The 25,854-nt window shown below is 52.5% G+C and overlaps 1 protein-coding gene across 1 annotated transcript; it reads right to left on the bottom strand.

The window, feature by feature from the left end:
• Positions 1-926: 926 nt before the first annotated feature.
• WTIP (WT1 interacting protein) lies at positions 927-25,452 on the bottom strand. Its single transcript, XM_079800079.1, has 8 exons — positions 24,221-25,452; positions 17,542-17,643; positions 8,051-8,118; positions 7,837-7,899; positions 7,540-7,670; positions 6,463-6,514; positions 5,733-5,801; positions 927-2,086 (listed from the first exon to the last, which is right to left on the bottom strand). Exons 1-8 carry the CDS (start codon positions 24,888-24,890, stop codon positions 1,946-1,948), a joined length of 1,296 nt encoding a protein of 431 aa, XP_079656205.1. The 5' UTR covers positions 24,891-25,452; the 3' UTR covers positions 927-1,945.
• Between the last annotated feature and the right edge of the window lie 402 nt (positions 25,453-25,854).

Genomic DNA, 25,854 nt, shown 5'->3' with positions numbered 1-25,854 from the left:
CAGCAGTCCTGACAGAGGCAATACGGGCCCTGGAGTGCAGACAGCGCCAAGGTGGCCAGAGATGTGCCCACTCCCCAGGGCCATGCATTCCCTTGCCTCTGACTTTTGACAAAGTATGGCACATGAACCCAGTCCAGCTGGGTGGGAAGCAGGGTAACCAGCACAGAGCAGGCGTGGAGCTGGACGATCCAAGGCCACCTCCACAGCAGACACAGAGGAGGAGAAAAGAGGGCTGTTACCAACAAGGAGAAACCTAGGGCAGAGCAGCTTTGACATCAGAAGCAAGAGGGCAATCAGAAGAAAGCTTTGCAATCATTGGCTAGAAAGCAAAGCAGCCGGGCTGAGAAAGAGAAAGCCAGGAATAGGCTCCCGTGCCTGGAATTGACTCTCTCCTGCCCTGTTGGGATCACCTCCTTCAAGAAACCGCCCTGATCCGGTTGAAGTCCCCTTCTGCAGAGACACTTCCATCTCAGAACCGCCTCTGCGTTTAAACACTCCCTTCCTCCGCCCACCAGGGGGCCTCCCAGCCCCAGGCCTCAGCCCAGCGGGACACCCCTGGCTGCCACTTCCCCTCCACGGACACTCCCACCACATCCGGTTCCTGCTGCCTGGCTCCCCCAGATGAACGGTCCTACCAGCGGAGACCCACACTGAAGGAAAGGGAGGGCAGGAGCAGTAGCCAAGAGAAGGTTCAGGTTCCCACAGGGACAAATGGACCGAAGTCACAATTTCCCGTGAAAAGCACTGTGACTTATCATGTCACAGGGCAGCTCCAGCATAAGCCATCGGTGGGCGTCCAGGCTTCCCAATGCTGATGTCTTTCAAGGAAAGAAAGTGCAATCTACATTTCTTCAAACCACATTAAGGTTACCACCCTCAAGACACTGGCAGACACCCACCCCACCACCCAACTATTCTAATGTCTACAAGGCAGACACATATATTGAGGTTTTAGAGCCATTTATACAAAAATAGTTGAACTACAATGCTTTTACCACCTGAAAATATGACATACAAGTGGACATTTGTGAGCTCCTTGTACCTTTCCTAAAAATAACAACGGTGGGCCACGTTTTAGGAGAAAACTATATTCTTTTAAAGAAAATGAAAACATTCTCAAAGGAAAAACTTAATTTAAGTCAAATCCTAGGCGTTGGTCCTGGAGCCTGACCCAGTGCTTTCCCGCAGCGATGCTCTCCCCGCCCGCAGGGCTGGGTTCGTGGTTCGTTTCCGAGGCTGAAAGATGGGGGTGGGGGGAGTCCCCGAGCCAGGAGCCAGGGGTGGGAGCCCGGGACGGGGCTGTGGCTGAAAACACCCACTGGAATCCAAGTGGCAGAATCCCAGTGACCACTGTGGCCACAGGCAGGGCTCCCTGGCAGGCCCCACCCCACCCTGTGACCCCACCCTGTGACCCCACCCAAACAAGGCACATACTGGTGGGCCGGCCGCTTCTGGGACACACAAACATGCGCGCCCTGTGCCAACCACCGCCTGCCAGTCCGCACCCTGCTCCCAGCGCTCTGCACGGGTCCGGACAGGAAACTGGCTCCATCCAGGCGGTCTGGGAGCCTGCCCCAATGGGGTGCGGGGGGGCGAGGGGTTCTCAGAACAGAAGGCCTTGATAGGGCGGGGTGGGGGGAGGTGGGCAGAGCCCGAAGGAGGGAAGTGGCCGGAGGAGGCACAGACGGTGAATAAATAGAAGTAGCTTCGCCGTGGGGCCGGCCCCTCGGACAGCAGCTTGGCGGCAATTGGAAGGGTGGGCGTCGGAGGAGGGGCGGCCGCGCCACCCTGACGCAGAGCTCCGCCCGCCCTGGGTCACCCATCCCGCCTGCACACACACACACACTCACACACACGCGCGCGCACACACACACACACACACACACACAGACTCACACACACACGCGCACGTGCACACGGCCCCAGGGTCGGGCTCCAGCCCAGCTCAGAGCTCGGTGACGTGCACAGCAGGTGAGGGAAGTGGCCCGGGCCGGAGGCGCCGGAGGTGGCAGCGGCGGCACAGCAGGTGGCCCTCCAGCGGGTAGCAGCGGCGTCCATCCTCCCCGCTCAGCTGAAGCCCGCAGTCCTAGGGAAGAACACAGCCCCAGCCCAGGGTGAATAGATGAAGCCCGCAGTCCTAGGGAAGAACACAGCCCCAGCCCAGGGTGAGTAGATGAAGCCCGCAGTCCTAGGGAAGAACACAGCCCCAGCCCAGGGTGAGTAGATGAAGCCCGCAGTCCTAGGGAAGAACACAGCCCCAGCCCAGGGTGAGTAGACGGGGGGTGGGGGGCAGCAGACTGGCACCTCAGAGTAAAGGGGTGTGGAGCAGATTGGGAGGGCTCTGTTAAACTTCCAGCGGACTCTGGCTTTTGTTGGGGTGGGGGATCAGGAGCCCAGTGTGGGACACATGGAACTGGGTGCCTCTTGAAGGAGGACACAGCCTGGAGTCTCAAGGGAGGGCTGGACAGTGAATGGGGGCTCGGGCATAAAAACGAGATTGATCTTAACAAAACAGATGACATCTCCCTAGGAGCACAGAAAACTAGAAACGAGAAGAGGGCCACCGGCTTGAGCCATGAAGGCTCCAATATAGAGAAGAAAGAGCCCTGGCTGGTACGGCTCAGTTGGTTGAGCATCTCCCATGCACCGAAAGGTCGCCAATTCGATGCCAGTCAGGGCACGTGCCCAGGGTGCAGGCTCAATCCCTTGTCAGGGGTGCATGCAGGAGGCAGCGGATTGATGTTTCTCTCTCACATAGATGTTTCTCTTTCTTTCTCCCTTCCTCCCTCTGTAAAATCTATTTATTTATTTTTAAAATATATTTTTATTGCTTTCAGAGAGGAAGAGAGAGGGAGAGAGAGACAGAAACATCAACAATGAGAGAGAATCACTGATCAGCTGCCTCCTGCACAATCCACACTGGGGATCGAGCCTGCAACCCGGGCACGTACCCTGACCAGGGATGGAACCGTGACCTCTTAGTGGACACTCTATCACTGAGCCATGCCAGCTGGGCTCTCTAACATCAATGTAAGCCCTAGCTGGGTTGGCTCTGTGGACAGAGCGTCGGCCTGTGGACTGAAGGGTCGGTCCCAGGTTCAATTCCAGTTAAGGGCACATGCCTGGGTTACAGGCTTGATCCCCAGTGTGGGGTATGCAGGAGGCAGCCAATCAATGATTCTCTCTCATCACTGATATTTCTCTCTCTCTCTCTCTCTCTCTCTCTCTCACCCCCGCTTCCTCTCTGAAATCAATGAAAAATATATTAAATAAATAAATAAAAATCAATTTTAAAAGGAAAAGAGATTTGAGGGGAAAACCAAAGGGAAGAAAACCAAAAATGAATGGTCCTACGGGCACGGTGACGAGTCAAGAAGGGACTAGTCGGCATGTAGAGAGCTGCCGAGAGGTCAGGGCAGTGACAACGGAGAAGTGTCTCCTGGACCCTAACACAGGGAGGGGCCACTGGTGATCTTGGGGAGGAGAGGTTACCCAATGCCTGCTGGGCCCGTGGCCTTACGAGACAATGGAGGAGAAAAATCGGCGGTATCAAGTAAACAAGTTCTGCTCTAAGTCCTTCACCTTACCGTCTCATCCCCGTGCTGTACTTTATAGGCTAATTTTGTCTGTTGGTTTAATGAGTTATGTGGCTGGCATGTGACCTCTAGAAAAATGGCAGGAAGTGTGCGGGGCAGCCAGGGAGGGTGCCAGAGATGGTGGGACACCAGGCAAGACCAACGGGACTTCTCCCTTCCTTTTGCCTCCTACCTCTAGGAGGCGCCTCTGGTCACACTCTCCCTGCATCCGGAGCTGAACTCCGGCCTCTTGTTCCCCAAAGGCCCTGAGACCAACACCTACCCTGCCCCACAGAAGTAATGGAGCTGGAAGACTGCGATGGAGCCTCCTGGTCCAAGCCACGCATGGTTCAAGTGTCCCCCCCACCCTCCCACCCACCCCCGTCCTGACATAGCCCCCTGACTGGGTCCTGCTGTTAATTAACACACACCAGAGAGGGGAGGAGAAAGGGGGCCTGGAGACCTTAGTTCCCATCTAAGGGCCTCACAATCCTGAGGACCTGGGTGTGGGCCACCCACAGCGTGGCTTGCTCCTTACCCGAGGGACTGTGCTTAGTGATCCCAAGGGATCACACCACCACAGCCAGGACCGCAGAGCAGGATGCCGTTACTGCTGAGGGGGATCCATGGCCCCTCTTCTGACCATGATCCTCCTTCCCTGTTCCCACTCAGGATTCCTGTTCCCACTGGGCCACTTGCCCCCACCAGGACGAGCTGGTTCCAATGGACCTTCGAGGACTGAAGATTTCTCCCTCACACTCCCTCCTGCTCTCCCCAGGGCTCTGAAACCCAATGGCTCCTCCAGGTTTCCTCCTACCTCCGCACTCCCTCCCTCCTGGCCTCCCCGTGTAGCTGCTCTGCCTTCAGGCAGCTCCCAAACATTGCTGCTCTCTGGGCCATCACGAGCCCCGGCTCCTTCCTGGAGGCCCTCCGTTCCTCCCCTGGCTTCCGCAGCCATCTGCAGGCCCAGGAAAGGGCTGCTGCTTCAGGCCATGATAGTAACAAGGACTGGACTCCCCCCACCCTGCTTTTAATGATGAAAAGCCAGGCAAAAGACACGCAAAATGGATCCTCAGGCCCTAGGCCACAGGCAAGGCAGGTCGGTGAGCTCCGAGCGAAGGGGACCCTACTCTCCAGGCTGCCCAGAGAGCCCACCAGTCCCCTGGGGTGAGGACGCGGAAGCCGGGGTGTCCGGTAACCACGGGGCAGAGCATCAGAGAGGAAAGGGCTGTAGACGCCGTGACTCCCCGATGCCTGTACCTGTGGCCGGAGCCTTTGAACTCCAGCACATCTACCCGCCGCCTGGACCTCTCTATCCAGGTGTCTCCAGCTGCCAAAAATAAGGGCATCTTATCCCCTCCTCCTCTCACCCTCACTCTCTCCCGGGGTCCTAAGGGACACCTCCCAGCCCCCAAACTCCCACATCCAATCACTGACCAAATCCAGTCCTTCCTACTGCCTAACCATCACTCAGCTCCGTTTCCTTCCCGGAACCCAGGACCACCCCCCTGACTCCACCAGCCTCTTCAGAGAAGCCCAGCGCCCTGTCCCTTTTCCTCCCCGCATTCTCTGCGTGGTGCCGAGGGCCCTTCCTAAAGCCCACGTGCCACCCTGTCACCCTTTCTGATCCTTCTCCGTTGCCCAGGTAAGTCCACACTCCTTAGCGCATGTGGCCTTCTGTCCCCAGCTCCTGCCACCTTCTCTAGGGACACAAACAGCACACCCATCTCCACACCTAAGCACGTTCTGCTTCGATTACCTGAAAATGCCTCCTCACTGCCTCCTTGGCTCTTATTCACCTTTCAAACCCTCCAGAAATCTTTCCCCCCATTTTCCAGGACCCCCCTACATGCTACAAAAACTCCCCTTGTTGGCAATGATGACCTGTAGATACTTCCTGAGTACCTGCCTCTCCCATGGGAGTAGGGACTATATAATCTTTGTGATCCACAACACCCCACACACAGTACATTGTCAGTAAATATTTGATTGAAGAGGAAACAGGCTGAGAGAGAACATTTCTTGTGGACAGGGCTCCCTGGGGGTGGGGGGTAGGGGAAGACAGGCGGAATGGGCTCACAGGACACCGAGAGAGAAGGAAACCTGTGTGACGGGGAACTGCCCCAGCCTCCAGCCTCCCCGGAGGACCAGGCTCACCTCACAGTGATAACATTCCACATGGTAGTCTCTATCCATGGACACCACACGGATAGTTGTCTCACAACCCTGGAGGAAGAGATGGGGTTCACACACGATAAGCAAGCTGGGGTTTGAGGGGAATTGTGCACGGGGGCACATGCCTACCCCGCGTGCTGTCATGGTAGATGAGCATTCGTGCCTGCTGACACTGACGCAGGGACAGAATGGGCATCAGCAGATGCACACGCATGGACGTGCATGTGCCAGAAGCATGCACACGTGTCCATGAGAGCCATCACGTGGGTGTAAACGTGCAGGTACGTATTCTTTCCAGTTCTTTGGAGTCAGGAGACCACTGCCAGTCCATCTTGGGACAGAACCAGCACATGGGGAAGACCCAGTGCCTGGGGGAGCGGCACTACCCAAGGTGTCTCCTGCACAGACTGCCCCGCCTCATCTCATCTCACCCCCCCCCCCCACCTCCACCTGCAGAGGTAAGAGACCCAGGGAGCAGTCCAGTGGAGCCGAGCACGGCCAAGCAGCAGGGGCCACCACTTCCCTCTAATTCACGCTGGAACGCCGCACTCCGCACTCACGGGCACATACCCCCCCCCCCCAGCCCGGAGGGACATGGGCAGGAGCATCTGCTCATCCCTCCCACAGGGGCCCAAGAGCTGGGGCTGACGCGGGTGGGACCTGGCCCCCGCTGGGCCAGGCACCTGATCATCTCCTGGTGAGCGGTTCTTACCTGTGCAGGGAGAATAGGACGAGCACAGGAGGCGCATTTTGGTGCAAACGCCCTGGAAAATAAAGGAAACCAGAAGTGACCCGCTGAGTGACCACAGGCCAAGGGCACGGGGCAGGCCCGCCCACCGTGGCCCCATGACCTTGCCCAAGCGTGGACACAGAGGGTGGGGCAGCTTCTGCCATGCCTTCTTGGCACTGGCCTTTTATCTGACTTCCCCAATGCCCCTCCAGTCCATCACCTCCTCCAGGATGGCTTCAGGTCCCACTCAGCACTCTCCCTCATGCTGCCTGCAAGGCCCCTGCCCCCGAATGTCCAGGGATGGGCCGCCCTCTAGCTGAGATGCCTGCAAAGCTGGCGCCACACGGAGTAACAGGACCTATGCCAGGTACCAACCCCAGGCATGGCAGCAACACGGGACCAGCGCTCCGAGGGCTGAGCCTGGAGTCACCGCAAGGGAGAATGGATGGCTGCTCGCGTGAGTACCGGACAGGAAGGAAAAAGAACGTGTGGAGATCCCAACCCCCATCCCAGATAAAAGAGGCCTGGCCTGGGGACAGACCGACGGATAGAAGCCAGGTGTGGCCGCCAGGAGAGTCCTCAGCACTAGGAGAAGGGGAGCATGCAGGCAAAGGTGGGGAGAGGAAAGACGTGGCTGGTGGCTGAACCACCAAGAGATCCGTACCCTGACCCAACCACTGGAAGTGAAAAGGTCAGGAAGGGAGAACAAGCCCTAGCTGGGTTGGTCAGTGGTTAGAGCATCGACCCTCAAGGCTGAAGGGTCGCAGGTTCGATTCTGGTCAAGGGCAGGTACCTCGGTTGCAGGCTCGATCCTCAGCCCTGGTAGGGGCACGTGCGAGAGGTAACCCTCTCTCTCTCTCTCTCTCTCTCCATCCACCCTCCTTCCTTCCCGTCCCTTCCACTCTAAAAAAAATCAAAAAAAATCAACGGAAACCTATCCTCGGGTGTGGATGAACAAAACAAACAACAAAAGAGAATGGAGACCACAGACAGGCGGGCCAGGAAGACGTTTCCAGGGAAGGCAGAAGGAAGAGTGGGAGTCACACGCCGGCTACTCACGTGTGATAGTCTCGGACACAATAGATGTTGTTCTCCACGTCCACAGTGAAGGGCACGCCGTCCAGGCACTCATTGCACACCGAGCAGCGGAAGCAGCCTGGGTGATAGGACTTGCCAAGGGCCTGGAGGATCTGGGGGTGGGAGGCACCGAAGGGTCAGTGCAGGTGGAAGGCTCAGCACCGCCCCCGGAATAGGCTCTGGCTCTGAGCCCCTGGCAGGTCTGCAGCAGGTGAAAAGGGCGGGGTCCTAAGTTTGCCCGTGACAGAGGAACGCCAGGAGGCTGGGGGAGGTTCTCACCATCTCCATGATGAGGTGTCCACACACGCTACACTTGTCAGCCGTCTGCTGGAACCCGGAGTACTAGCAAGGGACACAGGATCCAGGAGGTTACGTGATAAAGGGGCACGCTGCCCGGCCGGCACCTGCCTCCTGGCCTCAGGTCTCCGTGGGAACCAGGAGGGTCCCTGCCCTGCTCCACCCAGGTACCAGCCAGGGCACAGCTTTGACTCACCAGGAAGTCCTCCTGGCAGTACACTTTCTCGCCCACATTGTAGAACGCCTTCCCACGAAGCCGTCTCCCTGCAAGGACGAGGGTCGAGAAAGGGGTCCCTGGGCCGCTGGAAACTAGGGGTGGGGTCCCTGCTGCCATTTCTCAGCACCCTCCTCCAACAGACAAGAAGCGGATTACCGACAAATTTTAAGTTTTCCCTTTAATGTGATGTTATTATCATTATAGTAATCAATTTAAGTGTATTTTTCAATGACAGTTGACATGCATTATATTAGCTCCAGGTGTACAGCACGGTGATTAGACATTTATATTACTTACGAAGTGATCACCCTAGCAAGTCTAATACCCTCTGACACCATAAAAAGTTATTACAGTATCACCGACTATATTCCCTATGCTGTGCTTTACATCCTTGTGATTCTTTTGTAACCACTAATACCACTTCTTAATTCTTTCACCTTTCACCCAACCCCCCAAACTCCCTTCCATCTGGCAACTATCAGTCTGTTCTCTGTGTCTATGACTGTTTCTGTTTTGTTTGTTGCTTTATTTTTAATATTCCACATATAAGTGAATCATACAGTATTTGTCTTTCTCTGTCAGACTGATTTCAGTTGGCATAAGATCCACCCATGTTGTTGCAAATGGTAAGACTTCATTCTTTTTATGGTTGAGTAATATATCATTATCCTATATAATAAAGCGGCGATATGCAAATTGACCCTCACACCCTCACATGCAGGCTCTGTGGGGCGACCAGGCCGGCAGGGGGGTTAGTGAGGGATGACCAAACGACTTAACAGCAGGCTGGGGAGACCAGGCCAGCAGGGGGGGCAGTTGGGGGCAACCAGGCCAGCAGGGGGGCAGTTGGGGGTGACCAGGCCGGCAGGGGGGGGCAATTGGGGGTGATTAGGCTGGCGGGGGGGGGGCAGTTAGGGGCAACCAGGCCGGCAGGGGGGGCAGTTAGGGGCGACCAGGCTGGCAGCAGGGGGCAGTTAGGGGCAACCAGGCAGGCAGGCAGGTGAGCGATTAGGAGCCAGCGGTCCAGGATTGAGAGAGGGATGTACAACTGCCAGTTACATCCCCCAAGGGGTCCCAGATTGGAGAGGGTGCAGGCTGGGCTGAGGGGACCACCCCCCCCCCCGTGCACAAATTTCGTGCACTGGGCCTCTAGTATATTATGTATACCACAGCTTTTTTATCCACTCATCTATTGATGGGCACTTTGGTGGCTTCTTGGCTGTAAATAATGTGGTAATAAACACAGGGATGCATTTATCTTTTCGAATTCACGTTTTTGGATTTCTTTGGATAAAGAACCACAAGTGGAATTGCTAGGTCATATGGTCGTTTTAATGTTCTGTTTTCCCCAGTGGCTGCACCAATTTAGAATCCCAACAGTGCACAAGGATTCCTTTTTCTCCACGTCCTTCCCAACACTTGTTGTTTGTTGATTTATTGACGACAGGCTTTCTGACAGGTGTGAGGTGATAGCTCACTGTGGTTTCAGTTGGCATTTCCCTGATGACTAGTGCCGCTGAGAATCTTTTCATAGAGTACTATTTTTTAGGACACTAAGTTTTATTTTTCTGGGGGGAAGGGACACCACACTTCTACTCATTTAGGAGAAGCCTTTTTATCAGCACACAGGTCGTTCTTTAGACACGGATCATGCCATGAATTCACAGGGAAGGGTCCAGCAGCTCAGCTCCCTTCCACTGGTCCTCCCTGGGCTCTGGGTGGAGCAGGCTGGTGCTTCAGTTGAACCAGGTACCTTTCTCTCTGGCTTCCTTCTTTTTCTGATCATTTTCCCTCACACGGATCTTGGAGAGCTTACTATGCTCAGTACATACATTGTCTTGGCAAGAATCCTGCCCTTAACTTGTTTGTTCACAATGATGCCCACTGCGTGCTGGGTGACACTGTAGACTCCTCCAGTTTTGCCATGGCAACAATTTGTGGGCCTTGCTTTCTGAACAGCGCCCATCCCCTTGATGTCCACACTATCCCCTTCCTGTAGATGCGCATGTCCTAGCAGGTGGCCAAAGGAACAGCTCCATGTTTTCCAAAAGGCCTGGAGAACCTACGGCGGGTACCTCTCCTCTTTCCTTTGTGTTAGTCATTTTGGTGAATTATTGGGAGATGGAAGTTCTGGCCCAAAAGCTAATTAATACTTTTTTTACATTAAATAGAACAGGTTGTCAACGTAACTAGTGTAAGAGGTTGTCCAAGTAAATAGTGGAAGAACTTGTTTCAAATGTAAACTGATGCTCTAATTTTTTTCCCCATCACATGCGTTTCAGTTAAACTGAGAACACTTTCCAGAATGACTTTCCTTATTCCATGAACATCACAAGTACAACTCTCCCCAGGGGAAGCAGCCGAATGTGAAAGAGGCGGGCGTCCTTGTCAAAACAGCCCAGCGGCTGTGAGAGACGGGAGGAGGCCACAGGCCTCACTGGGGACAAGGGGGCGCCTCCTGCACCAGGACGGCACCGCGAAAGCGCCCAGCTGACGGCGGACAGGAGGTGATGGCGGGAACCTATTCCAGCGTGTGATAATTACAAGAGTTTCATCAAAAGGTTGGTGAAGCTTGCCATAACCGGTGTGGCTCAGTGGATAGAGCGTCAGCCTGCAGACTCAAGGGTCCCAGGTTCGATTCCGGTCAAGGGCATGTACCTTGGTTGTGGGCACATCCCCAGTGGGAAATGTGTGCAGGAGGCAGCTGATGGATGTTTCTCTCTCAACGATGTTTCTTACTCTGTATCCCTCTCCCTTCCTCTCTGTAAAAAATTAATAAAATATATATATATATATATATTTTTAAAGTTGGTGAAGCTTGGGCGGCTCAACAAGGGTGAGCCACACATGTAGTTTACCTGTTGGAAACGGCTGGCACTTTCCCCAAACCTGAATAGGATTGTCTGCTGCCAGACAGCTCAAGGCATTTTATTGCCTCCTGTTGGCCAAACACCTGAACGCTATTCCCCAAACTGATAATGCTTCTGCATACCCTTTGAAACCTTACCCACTGAAGTGTATATCTCTACCTTGCCTTGGGACAAATTGTGTTGAATAAAAGCACAGGTCCTCAGACAAGGAAAGGAGTCTTTAGCTCCTTTAGCTGAAGCTCCTCTGACCCCCAATGCCTTTCAAAATTATCTTTCGTCTCCGGACTCTTTAATCATCTACGCGCAGCCCCTTTCTCCAGAATGCTGGACCCTTTGTAAGGCTGGGAAAAGAACCCCGGCAAGGTGATACAGTAAATGCACTAGCCCTCCACAGGGCAGTAAGACATGGAAATAAACGTAAAAATTGGAAAGAAAAAGTAAGACTGTTTTTTAAACACAGATGGTATTATGTTATGTAGAAATTCATAAGGAATCTACAAAAAAAAAATCATCTCCCTAGAACTAATATGTGAGTTTATCAAGGTTGTAAGATAGGTGGTCAGCATGTGAAAACCAAATATATTTTTATATTCTAGCAGCAAATGATTGGAAATGAACGTAATTTTTTAAATTACACTTATAATAGTATCCAAAAAATCCATAAATACTAAGGGATAAATTTAATGAAAGACATGTCTGACCTTACTCTGAAAAACTAAACTTTGCTGAGAGAAACTGTGAAAGACCTACATAAACAGAGAGGCATGACCACTGCTGGAAGGCAGCTGGGTCGCTCGCATTTCTGTACATCGTACTAACAGAGCTTCAGATTTCATCCTGGATTATCTTTTCTTTCTTTTTTGTTTTCTGTTAATCCTCACCTGAGGATATTTTTCCCACTGATTTTCAGAGCGTGGAAGGCCCTAACTTGTTTGGCTCAGTGAATAGAGTGTAGGCCTGTGGACTGAAAGGTCCCGGGTTCAATTCCCGGTCAAAGGCACATGCCTGGGTTGCAGGCTCGATCCCCAATAGGGAGTGTGCAGGAGACAGCCAATCAATGATTCTCTCTCATCACTGATGTTTTTATCTCTTCCTTCCTCTCTACAATCAATTTAAAAAAAATTTTAGCCCTAACAGGTTTAGCTCAGTGGATAAAGCATCGGCCTGCGGACTGAAGGGTCCCAGGTTCAATTCCGGTCAAGGGCATGTACCTTGGTTGCAGCTGATCGATGTTTCTCTCTCATTGATGTTTCTAACTCTCTATCCCTCTCCCTTCCTCTCTGTAAAAAGTCAATAAAATATATATATTTTTTAAATTTTTTTAATTATACAAAGCAAATGACCCCAGTGTTTTAAATAAATAAATAACAGAGAGTGTGGAAGGGAAGAAGAGAAGAAGGGAGGGAAGGAGGGAGAGAGGCACATCAATTGGTTGCCTCCTGAACATACCCCAACCAGGGCCAGGGATCGAACCTGCAACCCAGGTACGTGCCCTTGACCAGGAATGGAACCCGAGACCCTTCGGTGTGAGGGCCACCACTCTAACCACTTAGCAACACAAGCCAGGGCAAGGATTAGCTTTCCAAGGACCTCTGTGGAGCAAACCGTTTAGAAGACAGAGGTAGCATCTCCCTCCGAAGCACAGGGCAGGTGTGCTCACTGTCCAGAGTAATCAAGATGCGTTCCTCCAGGACGAGGGTCAGATAGCTTTGCGGGCAGCCCATTATAAAATACCGGGGTTCCCTAAGCTCGGGGTTCCTCAGCCCTGACTCAGACCCACTGCATGTGCAGCGTCCATCAAGGCCACCCCAGGTGACCCCTGTGGGACTCAGGAGGGCAAACATGATGTGAACGTTAGTGGCGTGCGTGCAGCTTGCGGTGCTGAGAGTCTGCCCAGGCGGCTCATGTCTTCACTCAGCATCCGTGAAACGGTGGCAGGCTGACTGGCCAGCTTGCAATTAGGAAGAAATCTCACTCAGACCCTGCACAGCTCCTGACAACCATGGCTTCAGATGTTGCTATCAGTTCTCCCCAAATTGATCTATACATTCAAATGCTTTTCTTCTAAGAATAGCTAAAACTTATTTAAAACCAATAAAATACATTTTAAGACAAAACCTCAAGAAACAAAAGCTTAGAATTTATACAAAAAAATAAACACTAGTTTGATAAAATATAGAAAAATGAATTATTACACAACTTGGGATTTGAAATAGTTTAACTGAAAATGGATATGAGCCTCATTTTTCTCTATTTTGCCCAAACAAAATGCCAGCACTTGTGTGTGTGTGGCGGGGGGGGGGGGGGGGGGGGGGGACGACTGATATGCCAATTTTGAAATTTATATAAAAATATAAAGAACATCGAATAGCCAAAATAATCTTTAAAAAAAAAAAAAGACTGGCAAAGCGGGAAGACTTGTACTATCGCCTATATTAAGACTTACAGTAATCAAAGACAGTGTAATAATATTGGGATGCGGAGACAAAAAAATCGGTGGAACAGAACAAAGTCCAAAAATAGACCCAGAAATATTTCAACAAACACACAAGTGGGAAAACAAACTCTTTTTCAGCACATAGTACTGCAACAACTGAATATCCATGTGGAGAAAGAACAAAATTCAATTTCATACTTCGCAACATACACCAAAATTAGTATGAAGTTATCAATCTAAACATAAAAATGGGAAACCTAAAGCTTCCAGAAAAGAATACTGGAGACTATCTTTATGGCTCAAAGGAAGACAAAAAAAATTAGGTCACAAAAAAAAATAGTACCTATAAAACAAACAAAAAACTGACACACTGGATTTCATCAAAATGTGAAATTTATCAAAAAATGTATCATTAAAAATATTTTTAAAAATCACACTAGGAAAAAATATTCACAAAACATACATGTGAGCCCTAACCGGTTTGGCTCAGTGGATAGAGCGTCGGCCTGCGGACTCAAGGGTCCCAGGTTCTTTTCTGGTCAAGGGCATGTACCTTGGTTGCGGGCACATGCCCAGTGGGGAGTGTGCAGGAGGCAGCTGATTGATGTTGCTCTCTCATCGATGTTTCTAACTCTCTATCCCTCTCCCTTCCTCTCTGTAAAAAAATCAATTATATATATATATATATATATATATATATATATATATATATATATATGACATACATGTTAAAAGAACTTGTACTCAGAAGATATATTTTTTTTCCTACAACTAAATAATAAAGACAAATAACTCTTATTTTAAAAATGGAACAAAAGACTTGAACAGACTTCACCAAAGATGATATAAATGGTCAAACAGCAGACAAAAAGATATTCAACCTCATTAGTCCTCTGCGAAATGCAAATTAAAACCACAATGAGATACCTCTCCACACCTACCAGACTGGCTTAAATTAGACCACCAGTGTGGCTCACTGGTTGAGCATCAACCTATGAACCAGGAGGTCACGGTTCAATTTCCAGTCAGGGCATATGCCCGGGTTGTGGGCTTGATCCCCAGTAGGGGGCGTACAGGAGGCAGCCGATCAATGATTCTCTCTCATCATTGATGTTTCTCTCTCTCTCTCTCTCTCCCTCTCTGAAATCAATAAAAAAATATATTTTTTAAAATGACTCAAATTAAAAAGACTAAAATACCAATTGTCGGCAAATATGTAGAACAACCCAACTCTCTTATATTTCTAGTAGGAGTATAAAATGGTGCAAGCCCTTTAGAAAACAGTTTGGCAGTTTCTTATGAAGTTAAACATACACTTAGCCTATGACCCAGAAATTCCAGTCCTTGGAATTTACCCAAGAGAAATGAAAACATTTGTCCACAAATGACCTGTACAAGAATGTTCACAGCACAATCTAGTATTTACCCACACTTAAATGGACAAATTGTGGTATATTCATACAATAGACTCCTACTCAGCAATAAAAAGGAGTTACAACTCCTTTAATCCATGTGTAACATGGACAAAAAGAAAGACATGCTTATAAAAAAAAATCAACCACAAAATAGTACATACTACATGACTGCATTTAAAAGATGCAACTAATCTATGGCGGCAGAAATCAGAACACTGGTTAGGTGGATATGATGGGAAAGCATACGGGGAAACGACAAAAAGTGCAAGACAGAAGTTTCTAGGGTGTTTAAAATGTTCTATATCTTTGTTAGGGTTGTCAGTTACATAAATACATACACTTATCCAAAACCTTTTTACCATAGCTCTGAAGCATCGTCCCTTACACCAAGGGATGGCAGGTTCAATCCCTGGTCAGGGTACGTGCAGGAGCTGACCAATCGATGTTTCTCTCACACTGATGTTTCCTTTTATTTAAAAAAAAATGTTTTTATAGATTTAGAGAGAGAGGAAGAGAGAGGGAGAGAGAAACCTCGATCAGCTGCCTCCTGCATACCCACTACTGGGTATCGAGCCCACAACCCGGGTATGTGCCCTTACGGGAAATCGAACCAGTGACTGCTTGGTGCATGGAACAATGCCCAAACAACTGAGCCTGCCTAACCCCCTCTCTCTAAAATCAAATTTTTTTTTTATTTTATTGATTTTTTACAGAGAGGAAGGGAGAGGGATAGAGAGTTAGAAACATGGATGAGAGAGAAACATCCATCAGCTGCCTCCTGCACACCCCCCACTGGGGATGTGCCCACAACCAAGGCATGTGCTCTTGACCAGAATCGAACCTGGGACCTTTCAGTCCGCAGGCGGACGCTCTATCCACCGAGCCAAACCGGTTTCGGCTAAAATCAATTTTTTTTAAATGTTTTTGACGGCATACTTAAGATCTGTTTGCTGTACTGTATGTAAATGGTACTCAATTAAAAACAAAGATAAACCTAGAACATCTGTGCTTGAGTAGGAGTGCTCAAAGAATGATGGGGATATGTCAAAGGGCACAGGGGCCAACTGGAAAGGACTTAGTCTGGCCAAGTTTGAGACAATTTGTGCATCAAAAAGAATAATGACTGGCCCTGGCCAGTGTGGCTCAGTTGGCTGGGCATCACTTTGCATTGAAAGGTTGCCAGTTCAGCCGAAACTGGTTTGGCTCAGTGGATAGAGCGTCGGCCTGCGGACTGAAAGGTCCCAGGTTCGATTCTGGTCAAGGGCACGTGCCTTGGTTGTGGGCACATCCCCGGTGGGGGGTGTGCAGGAGGCAGCTGATCGATGTTTCTCTCTCATCCATGTTTCTAACTCTCTATCCCTCTCCCTTCCTCTCTGTAAAAAATCAATAAAATCTATTTAAAAAAGAAAAGAAAGGTTGTCAGTTCAATTTCTGGTCAGGACACATGTCTGGGTTTTGGGCTCGATCCTCAGTAGGGGGGATGCAGATGGCAGCTAATAGATGTTTCCCTCTCCCTCCCCCTTCCTCGCACTCTAAATATCAATTTTTAAAAAATTTTTAAATGTCTGTATTGCAATACATTGCATGAATAAAAGCGTATGTAAGAATACTCACAAAAGAATAAAATAATTTCCCCCCATCTAAGTTTAAAATTTTTCCTTAGTAGAAAGGTTTCAGACATTCCCTAGGGAAATGCAACTTCAACACAGACCTCAATGAATTCCCACAGGCATATTCCACAATCAAAAATTATAAAACACATGAGAAAACAAGGTCTCATGACTGAGAGTGAGGAGAAACAGTAAACAGAAATAGGACTTCAAAAGACATCAGATACTGGGACTATTAGATGCAGAATACAGAATAGGTATGTTTAATATGCTTACAAAATAAAAACAGATGTCTAAAACATGAGACTACAAAGATTTCTCAGGGAGGGCATTAAAAGCAGTAACTATAAACAAAGAATAATTAGATTTTATTAAGAATTGCTTTTCATCAGAACACTTCATCTGGAAAGTAATGAAGCAAGACTAGGTTAGGAAAATAATTTTTATAACACATATATCCAACAAAGATCTTTTATCCAGGACATGTAAAGAACTCCTACAATAATGGAAAAAGAAGTGTTGTTCTGCGATGGTAAAAACAGCTCCTCAGAATGATCTGACGTAACACTGTGCCTATATTATACTTTAATAAAATATTAAAATGTTTCGTGTAAATAAATGAAAGAGGTCTACTTCTGGGCAAAGCTTAAAAGGACGTAGAAAATCAAGAGTGCAGGTTTATTATGCTGGTTGGGTTAGAGTTACTTTTCTCTTTTTATAACTTTGTCTAGATTAAATTACATTTATAGTTTATACTGTGTGCAAAATTCAGATAAAAGAAAAGCAATCGCATGGAAAAGAAGTATCAGCCCTCTATAATGGCAGAAGGCACAGTATCCACGCAGCCAAGGGGACTTCAGGACCCTGCCGAGGAGGAAGGCTCCGAAGCCCAGGGCCAGACGGGCAGCCTTTCCCTCTGGCTAGCAAATGGCTCCTCTGGCCCCACACCTCTCTCCGGGGGGCCCAGCAGATCTTCCCAGGGCTTTGAGCCTCTCAAGCAGGCCAGGCCCAGAGAGAAAGGGGCCGTCACTTAGCCTCCTCCACACTTCAGCCTGGGTCAGAGCTGGTGGTCCATCTGCCTGGGACTTAGGTGCAAAGCAGTCCATGGTGCCAGAGGGGCCAGAAAGAGGGTACCTACCACAGGAGTCACAGATGAAGCAATCGGTGTGATACAGGCTCCCCATCGCCTGGCATGCTTGCCTTGCTCCGTAGATACCAAGCCCACACTTGATGCAAATGCCTATGGGAGGAGAGGCAGAAAAAGAGCAGTGGTTAGCACCACGACTGTGGTGTTGGGTAAACATGCATCCAATGCCCAGTCCTCGTGCCGCCCACCCGCCTGATCCTGGGCAAGTGAACGTCTAGACCTCCATCACACAGCTCCCAATGGCTCACATGGGGTTAGGGTCCCACCGCTTAGGGTTTGTTGCTGCTGTTGTTTAGCAGAGCACCTGGCACGGAGCCATCCTGGCCATAACCATCATTATGACCTCTGCACACCTACAGAGCCATTCTGGACCCCTTCCCCCGTGACCCGCTCTTGGACTAAAGGAAAAGCCTTTCTTCAGTCTATGGACCAAAAAGAATGAAGACCACACAGGCACAGCCAGGGCCGAGTCGCTGACCCTCCCCAGCCACGCCGTCCTCGTCTGTACCATCCAGTTCCTTTGTTCCCTTGTTCAGTCAGCACGTCGACAGCGATGCCTGCCACGTGCCTGCACACTGAGGTGCCAGAGATTCTGCAATGCACCAGTCAAGTCCCCACCCTTCAAGGAGCCTGTATTCCAGCGGAGGAAGACAGACAACAACACATAAATAATATCTTAGGAGGAAGCAGCAAGTGCTATGGGAAAAATACATACTGATTAAAAATATGTCTGAGAAAAAAGAAAAAATATGTCTGAGTGTGTGATTTTTTTTAAGTAGGGCAGTCAGAAGAGGCTCTGATGCCCTGGTCAGTTGCTCAGTGGTTAGACCATCAGCCCTTAGACTGAAGGGTCACAGGTTCGATCCCTGCCCCGCTTGGGGAGTGTGCAGGAGGCAACCAATCCATGTCTCTCTCTCACACTGATGTTTCTCTTCGTCTCCTCTCCCCTCCTTCCTGTCCACTCTCTCTAAAGAGCAATGGGAAAAATATCCTCGGGTATCCTCAGGTGAAGATTAAAATAAAATAAAAGGCTCTGGTGAGAAGGTGATACCTGAGCAGGCATCTGGGTCTACTGGCAACCCAGGGCGGAATATCCAGCCGTCAGAAGAGGGGTGGTAAAGGGGAGGATAACCAGCAATGCGAGGGCAAAGCCTGGCACTAGCCCTCAGGGACTCCCCGACTAGCCCTCCTGGAGACCCAGCCCCTATGTGGCCAGCCCACACATCGGAAGTCCCTTTCCGCCCTGGCAGGTTTGACTCAGTGGATGGAGCATCGGCCTGCGGACTAAAGGGTCCCGGGTTTGATTCTGGTCAAGGGCATGTGCCTGGGTGGTGGGCTCAATCCCCAGTAGGGGGCATGCAGGAGGCAGCCAACAGATGATTCTCTCTCATCATTGATGTTTCTATCTCTCTTTCCCTCTCCCTTCCTCTCTGAAATCAATTAAGATATATTTAAAAAAAAAAAAAAAGCCCCCTTCTCAGTTACCCAGGGTGTCCCAGGCCCCAAAGGGCCTGAAGACAGGCTCCACCTGCCCTCTGGACCCGAAGTCTTCTGGCTGCTCTAGGACGTGCTGCCCTCACCCTCTCCCTCCTGCTTCCTACCAGACCTCTCTCTTTAACATTTACCCATGGGCAAGCCTCTTCCTTCTTAAAAACCCCCTCCTCCCCATCAGCCATCCCATTTCCCCTCCCCTCCGTCAAGAAAGCAAGCAAGCTTAGTCCCCACTCCGTCATCTAACTGTGCAAATCCATGACTTCCTGCTCAGATATTGCTGGGAGACCTCTCCCCATTCGTTTCCAGGGCATGGCCTGCACCTGCCTTCTGGTTCCCGTCCCTTCCTGTTCTGTCTTGGGTCACCCATGACTGCTCTCTCAAACCCAAGCAGGAACGTAAAGGTGGCTGGTGGAGACCAGGCGAACGGAGAAGAGAGCCCTGGCCGCCAGAAGTCGCAGCCATGCCTTGGATCTGCCAACAGTTCCTGGGTGGGAAGGCAGGCCCAGCATTGCTCAAGATTCTAATTTTTCAAGGAAAGTCAGACATACAGATTTGTATGTAAAATCTTCCCATACTGAAATTCATGACTAACTTAAATGTTTTGTAAATGCAGCCAAGCACACCCTGTCTGCAGGTCTCTCTGGGCAGTCCCAGCCCCTCGCCACGCCTCCTGCAGACGGCTCTGCCCCAGCCAGGACCGCTCTCCTCAGTCACTGCTCCACCTCCGGATGGCCCCCACACACCACTCCAGGTCCAGAACAAAGGTCCAGGGTCCCCACAAAACTGCCCTTGCCCTGGCCGGTTTGGCTCAGTGTATAGAGCGGCGGCCTGTGGACCTCAGGGTCACGGGTTCGATTCCAATCAAGGACGCATACTTCAGCTGCAGGTTCCCCAGCCCCGGGAGGGGCGCATGTGGGAAGCAACCAATCGATGTGTCTCTCTTCACTTCAATGTTTCTCTCTCCCTCGCAAGCCCTCCTCCCTCTCTTCCATTCTCTCTAGAAATCAATGGAAAAAATATCCTTGGTTAAGGATTAAAAAATAATAATAATAAAACTGCGGCCAAAACCGGTTTGGCTCAGTGGATAGAGCGTCGGTCTGCGGACTGGAAGGTCCCAGGTTCAATTCCGGTCAAGGGCATGTACCTTGGTTGCGGGCACATCCCCAGTGGGGGGTTTGCAGGAGGCAGCTGGTCGATGTATCTCTCTCATCGATGTTTCTAGTTCTCTATCCCTCTCCCTTCCTCTCTGTGAAAAATCAATAAAATATATTTTAAAAAAAATAAAAATAATAAAAATAAAACTGCGTCCGCCTCTGGGCTCCTGCTCAGGAAATGGCACTTTTGGATAGCCAGGTTTCAGGGAGCACCCAGGGACGCCTCTCTCTCTCTCACCTCCAACTCTGAATTTGGGCTCCTCTGTTCCCTAATCTTGGCTTCATTCCTACCCTCACGCCCACTAGCCTGATTCACCATCATCACTTCTCATCCCAATGGTTAATTTCAACAGCCTCCTCCTGGTGTCCCCGCCTGGCCTCCAAAATCACATCCCCAAAACGGCAGCCAGACGTTCTTTCTAAAATGAAAACGATCCCCTCTCACACCTTCACTCCTGTCCATGTACTCGGAAAGTCCGACCTCGCCACTCCTCTAAGCGACTGGACTACGTGAAGAACTAGCCGTCAGCGGCCTGCGCACCCGCGATGACCTCGCCTCGTTCGGTTTTTGGTTCTGTTTGATGTTTTCCTCAACATGTGCCTGCATCACTTTCATAAAAATATTCTGAAGGAGGAGAACCAAAGCATGAGGTACCTCAGAAACGCAGGGAGCAGAACATGTCACGGGGAGCGGACTCCACCTGTGGGAGGCAGCAGTGAGGTCCGGACCAACCAGGCCTGGCCAACACCCACTGGGCTGGGGAGTCCGCTGGGTCAGCCAGGGAGGGGGTATCAGGGGCGGATAAGCAAAGACGATGCCAACCAGACTCTCAGATGAGAAGATGAAAGGGCCAACCGGACCCTGTGGCCAGGTAGCTTTGGGGCTTTTTGTTTTTATTTATTTATTTATTTATTTATTTATTTTATTGATTTTTTACAGAGAGGAAGGGAGAGGGATAGAGAGTTAGAAACATCGATGAGAAACATTGATCAGCTGCCTCTTGCACACCCCCTACTGGGGATGTGCCCGCAACCAAGGTACATGCCCTTGACCGGAATCGAACCTGGGACCATTCAGTCCGCAGGCCGACGCTCTATCCACTGAGCCAAACCGGTTAGGGTGGTTTTTTGTTTTTAATGAAAGACCCTTGTCCGTATTTATAACCAAAAGCAAAGGGCCAGTGGGGAAAGGAGAGCTGAAGGGGGAGTTGGGGACGAAAGGACCCTTGTCCTCAGATCTGGATGTGCACTCAAGAGCCTGTGGGGAGAGGAACAGGAAGCCACGGGGGAAGCTAGCTGCGGACCTCCGTTTTCTCAGCCAAGTAGAAACGGCAGGGCTGGAGGGGACAGGAAGGTTTCTACGGGAATAAAAGAGGGGACCGACCGAGGCTGAGGGAGGTGGATGGCGCGAAGACCAGAAGACCGTCCCTCTGTCCCCTGGCAGGCAGCAGGGCAGACAGCGACGGGAGGGGTCAGAGGTACCGGTGACATGCAGGCCACAGTCAGGACTGAAGACCAGAGCGCAGCAAAAACAGGACGTGGCTCTGGGAGTGGGTGGCTGAGGAGAAGGCAGAGAGGTCATCTAACTTTCCCGGCCTCCGAGGTTCAGTGGTTGAGCCTCAACCCAGGAACCAAAAGGTCAACAGTTCGATTCTGGTCCGAGCACACGCCCAGGTTGTGGGGGCCGTGCAGGAAGCAGCTGATCGATGTTGATGTTTCTCTCTCATCGATGTTTCTCTCTCTCTCTCTGAAAAATCAATAAAAACATTTTTTTTTATTTTTTTTTTAAGAGAGAGGCTCCAGAAGCTTGAGGCTGTTGGCTGGCTAATGGCAATGGAACTTGGTGAGAGATGGGGACGTGCCAAAGACATCGACGAATGGCAGAGGGATCAGGGGGTCAGCTGGTGCCAGGGCCAAGGGGAGGAAGGACTGGCACAGCAAGGAAGAAACACCCCCCGAGGATGAGGTTCATCAGACATCGCTTGACCTTAGGCTCCCTGCAGACTTCCTTGTGTAAAACTTGGTATTACTCAGGTTGAATAATATGAAATTGCCACGTTTATAGTTCTAAAATGTCCAATATCAGCAGATACATTTCAGCAGCTGAAGCAAAGAGTTGCCCTTTTTTTTCCCCATCCTCAACAGAGAATTTTTTTTTCTTCACATTTTTTTTAATTGAGGTATTATATGTGTACATATCTTACCATTGCCCCCCCTACCCCACTCCCATACATGCCCTCACCCCCCAGAGTTTTGCGTCCATTGGTTATGCTTATATGCATGCATACAAGTCCTTCGTTTGATTTCTTATCCCCCCCACCTCTCCCTAACCTTCCCGCTGTAATTTGACAGTCTGTTTGATGCTTTACTGGCTCAACAGAGAATATTTTTAATTGACATTTGAGAGAGAGAGGAAGGGAGCAAGAGAGAGAAACATCAATGTGAGAGAGAAACATCGATCCATTGCCTCCTGAACGTGCCACGACCGGTGACCAACCCAAAACCTCGGTATGTGCCCTGACCAGGAACCGAACCCAAAATCTTTTAGTCCACAGGACGATGTCCCAACCTAAACGGGCGTCTCTTGGAAAATAAAACCCACAAAGATCTGCCATCACACCCTCACTCACCTTCCCCTTCCACGCGGCTTCAATGGGCCAGAACTGAGTGGCGCTCCCTTCAGAAAGGACGGCCCAATATCCCCTCTGGCCTTGTGCCCTGGGCCCCTTCACGCCTCACATTACCTGCCTGGGTCCAGCCACCTTAGCTTCACACACAGACTCCTGAGTGGCTGCGGAGGCCCACAGAACACGCCCCGCTAGTTCCTGCAAGGGGCAGGGACAGGAACAGGAACAGCCTTCTGCAACAGAGCAACGGAAAGCCTTGCTCTTTAGAAGACCAGCCCCTGCTTTTACTCCTGGCACCTGCCAGGCAGGAGAGGCAACGGGTTCCTACCGCATCTCCCTGATGCCGGGCCATGCCACAACAGCCACACCAGAGATTCTCACCTACTGCTCCCAGGAGAGCCTGAAACCCTTCCACATCTCCCCTCCCTAAGGCAGGCCACCACGCCCGTGATCACCTGACCCCTCCCTCCTGGGCTGCAGCCGTGGGGAGGGTGGTGGATTGCCCACGTTCTTCCCTCTGCCTGAAATGCCCCCACTGGACCTATCACAAAGAGCCCCCTCCTCCCTCAAGATCCAGTTCAGGGCGGCCCGAGCGGCTAACTACAATGGATGCATGACACCCCAGGACAGCCTCAGTCCCTGGCAGGATAACCAGCAGCCAGCAACCCCTAAAGCTGGGAGCCTCAGCTTCCCTACTTATCAGTAAGGGAGGGAAGGAAGCACTCTCCCAGGCCTCTGCTCGGAACCTCAAGCCTACGAGCCCTAAGCGTTGTCCAAAGAACTGTCAGGGATCTGTGGGGGCCTGGGTTAGACGGGGCAAGAGACTGTCAGAAACCGGTGGGCTTTGCAAAAGCTGCCCAGAAGGATTCTCTTTGGAAACATCCCACGTACCAAGCACAGCCCAGAGAGAGGACAGCCCAGGATGACTGGCTGGGACCCCTCTTCCTCAAGGTGGACTCTCCCTCCTTCCCACACTCGACCTCCCACAGCTACCATCCTCAGAGCCTCAGATCAGGCGGGACCCGGTGGTACCTACCCCGCTACTGCGGTCCACACCTACATTGCTGGGGGCGAGGAGGCACACCGGGCGGGCTGGGTCACACCACCACTTAGGCCGACCTGGGTCACAAAGCATCGAGCAGGACGCGCAGAGGCAAGTGCCAAGGGTTAAGAAGAAACGATCCGGAAATGGCTCGCTCTGCCTCTTACCATGGCTTTTTCTCCCACGGTAAAAGGTTTCCATTAGGATAAAGGCTTCCATTCGCTTCCCCAGCACCCGTTCTCCAGGTGGGAGACCAAGAGGCGAGGGCGGCGGTCCACCCTCGCACACCGCGCTCCCTCCTCTCCCGCGGGCCCAGCCCCCGGCCCCCGCGCAGCCCATCCCGACCCGCTCACCGAAGTAGTCCCGCGCCGTGCGCGCTTCCAGCGCCCGCTCCAGCTCTCGGGTCAACGCCTCCAGCCGCCGCTCCACCGCGCTCGGGCCGCCCTCCCGGCCCGGGGGCAGCTGCAGCGAAGGCAGAGAGAAGGGGGCCGGCCCGACTGGCTCCGGGGAGCGAGTTGTAGCGGGACCGGCGCCGGGCAGGAGCAAGTCGGCATAAGCCCCAGCGGAGCCGCGGGAGCCGAGACTGGACACGCTGGAGCGGGCGCTGCCCACCGACGGCGGCCCGGGGCCGGGGCGCGGGTCCGAGCGGCCGGAGCGCGGACTGCCGTGGCGCTGGTCGTAGCCCAGGCTGATGCCGCTGGAACGGGCGCTGCTGCCGCCGCCGCCGCCGTCGGAGCCCGCCAGGCTGACCCGGGGGCTGCCCGCAGGCGGCGCGCTCAGCTCGGGGGCCGCCGCGCGCCGCGGGCCGCGTTCCCCGCGGCTCAGTCCGTCCGTCCCGGCCTCGGGGACGCCGGCGCCGCCCTTCCCTCGGCGGCCCAGCGCCAGCGCCGCCTCGTCTCCGGGCCCGGGCCGCGGCCCCCGCCGACCCCGACCCGGAGAGTCGCCGCCTGGCTGCAGCTCCCGCAGGGCCAGCCCGGCCAGGAGCAGAGCCGCCTCGTCCGCGGCCGCCCGGGAGCGCTGCATGGCCCGGCCCGCCGGCCCTCGCGCGTCACCTCCGCCTCGGCTTCCCGCCGCCGCTCCGGCCGCGCCGCCGCATCGTCCGCCCGTACCCGGAGCCCGCCCCGGGACCCCTGGGCGCGGGGCGGGGCGGGGCAGGCGCGGGGCCCGGGTCGCTCCGCCGGCCACGCGCGGTCCGGGGTCCGCTCAGTGGCGCGCGAGGCGGAGGAATGTGCGCTCGGAGGCGCCGGGCCGCGCCCCCTCCTCCCGCGGCCGCGCGGGGGCGGAGGGACTCCTTTGTGGGGGCAGGAATGCGAGGAAGGAGACGGCGCTGCGGCCTCTGGAATGTGGGGGAGTGGCGGCGGCGGCGGCGCCTGGAGCGCAGAGGGGCGCGCAGGCCGGGCCGGAACGCCGTGCTTCGCGGAGCTGGCCCCGGGGCGGCGCGGCGGCGAGCCGTGGCCTTCGTCGTGCGCCCAGGCTGTCGAGCCTGTGGGTCCCCGCGGGCTGAGCTGGCGGCGGCTCCCGCAGTCCCGCAGGAGAAATAGGAGCCGCTGACAAACGTTTCCCACGTTCTCCCCCATCTCGCTTCCCGGCGATGCCACACTTTCAGGCGCTTGGCCTTCGGCTGAAGCTCCGCGCCCGATCCCGGACCTGAGGAACGCTGTGCGTCTGGTGCACGCGCGCCGCCAGGACCTCGCGTGACCCGACGACCCCCAGCCTGTCCCTGGGTCATGTGGTTGCTCACTGGTTTGAGGAGCCCCCCACCTGCCAGGTGGGGAAAGCGCCTAATGCTAGGAGCCAGGGTTGGTTGGGGACTGGTCCCTGCGCCTGGTCCTTGTGCTCAGGCCCCCAAGGCCAAGCCGGGCTGAAGCAGACCTCAGGCTGAGCCAGTGGACTGATGACCCTCGGCTGTGACCACCACAGGAAGTCAGCAAGAGAAGTGAGGATTCCCTGTTTTTTCCAGGACCTGCCCTCAGGGTCTTGAGGGTGA

The sequence above is a fragment of the Cnephaeus nilssonii genome (assembly GCF_951640355.1).
Source record: "Cnephaeus nilssonii genome assembly, chromosome: 20".
Lineage (NCBI taxonomy): Eukaryota > Metazoa > Chordata > Mammalia > Chiroptera > Vespertilionidae > Cnephaeus > Cnephaeus nilssonii.
The sequence above is the reverse complement of the archived record's forward strand: the minus strand, read 5'-3'. Positions and strand labels throughout refer to the sequence as shown.

Coding starts and splice junctions, on each gene's coding strand:
- WTIP (XM_079800079.1), bottom strand. CDS start 24,890: ATGCAGCGCTCCCGGGCGGCCGCGGACGAGGCGGCTCTGCTCCTGGCC. Junction 17,644..24,220: donor CACGGCGCGGGACTACTTCG/GTGAGCGGGTCG, acceptor CTCCTCCCATAG/GCATTTGCATCAAGTGTGGG. Junction 7,671..7,836: donor GACACCTCATCATGGAGATG/GTGAGAACCTCC, acceptor TCCCACCCCCAG/ATCCTCCAGGCCCTTGGCAA.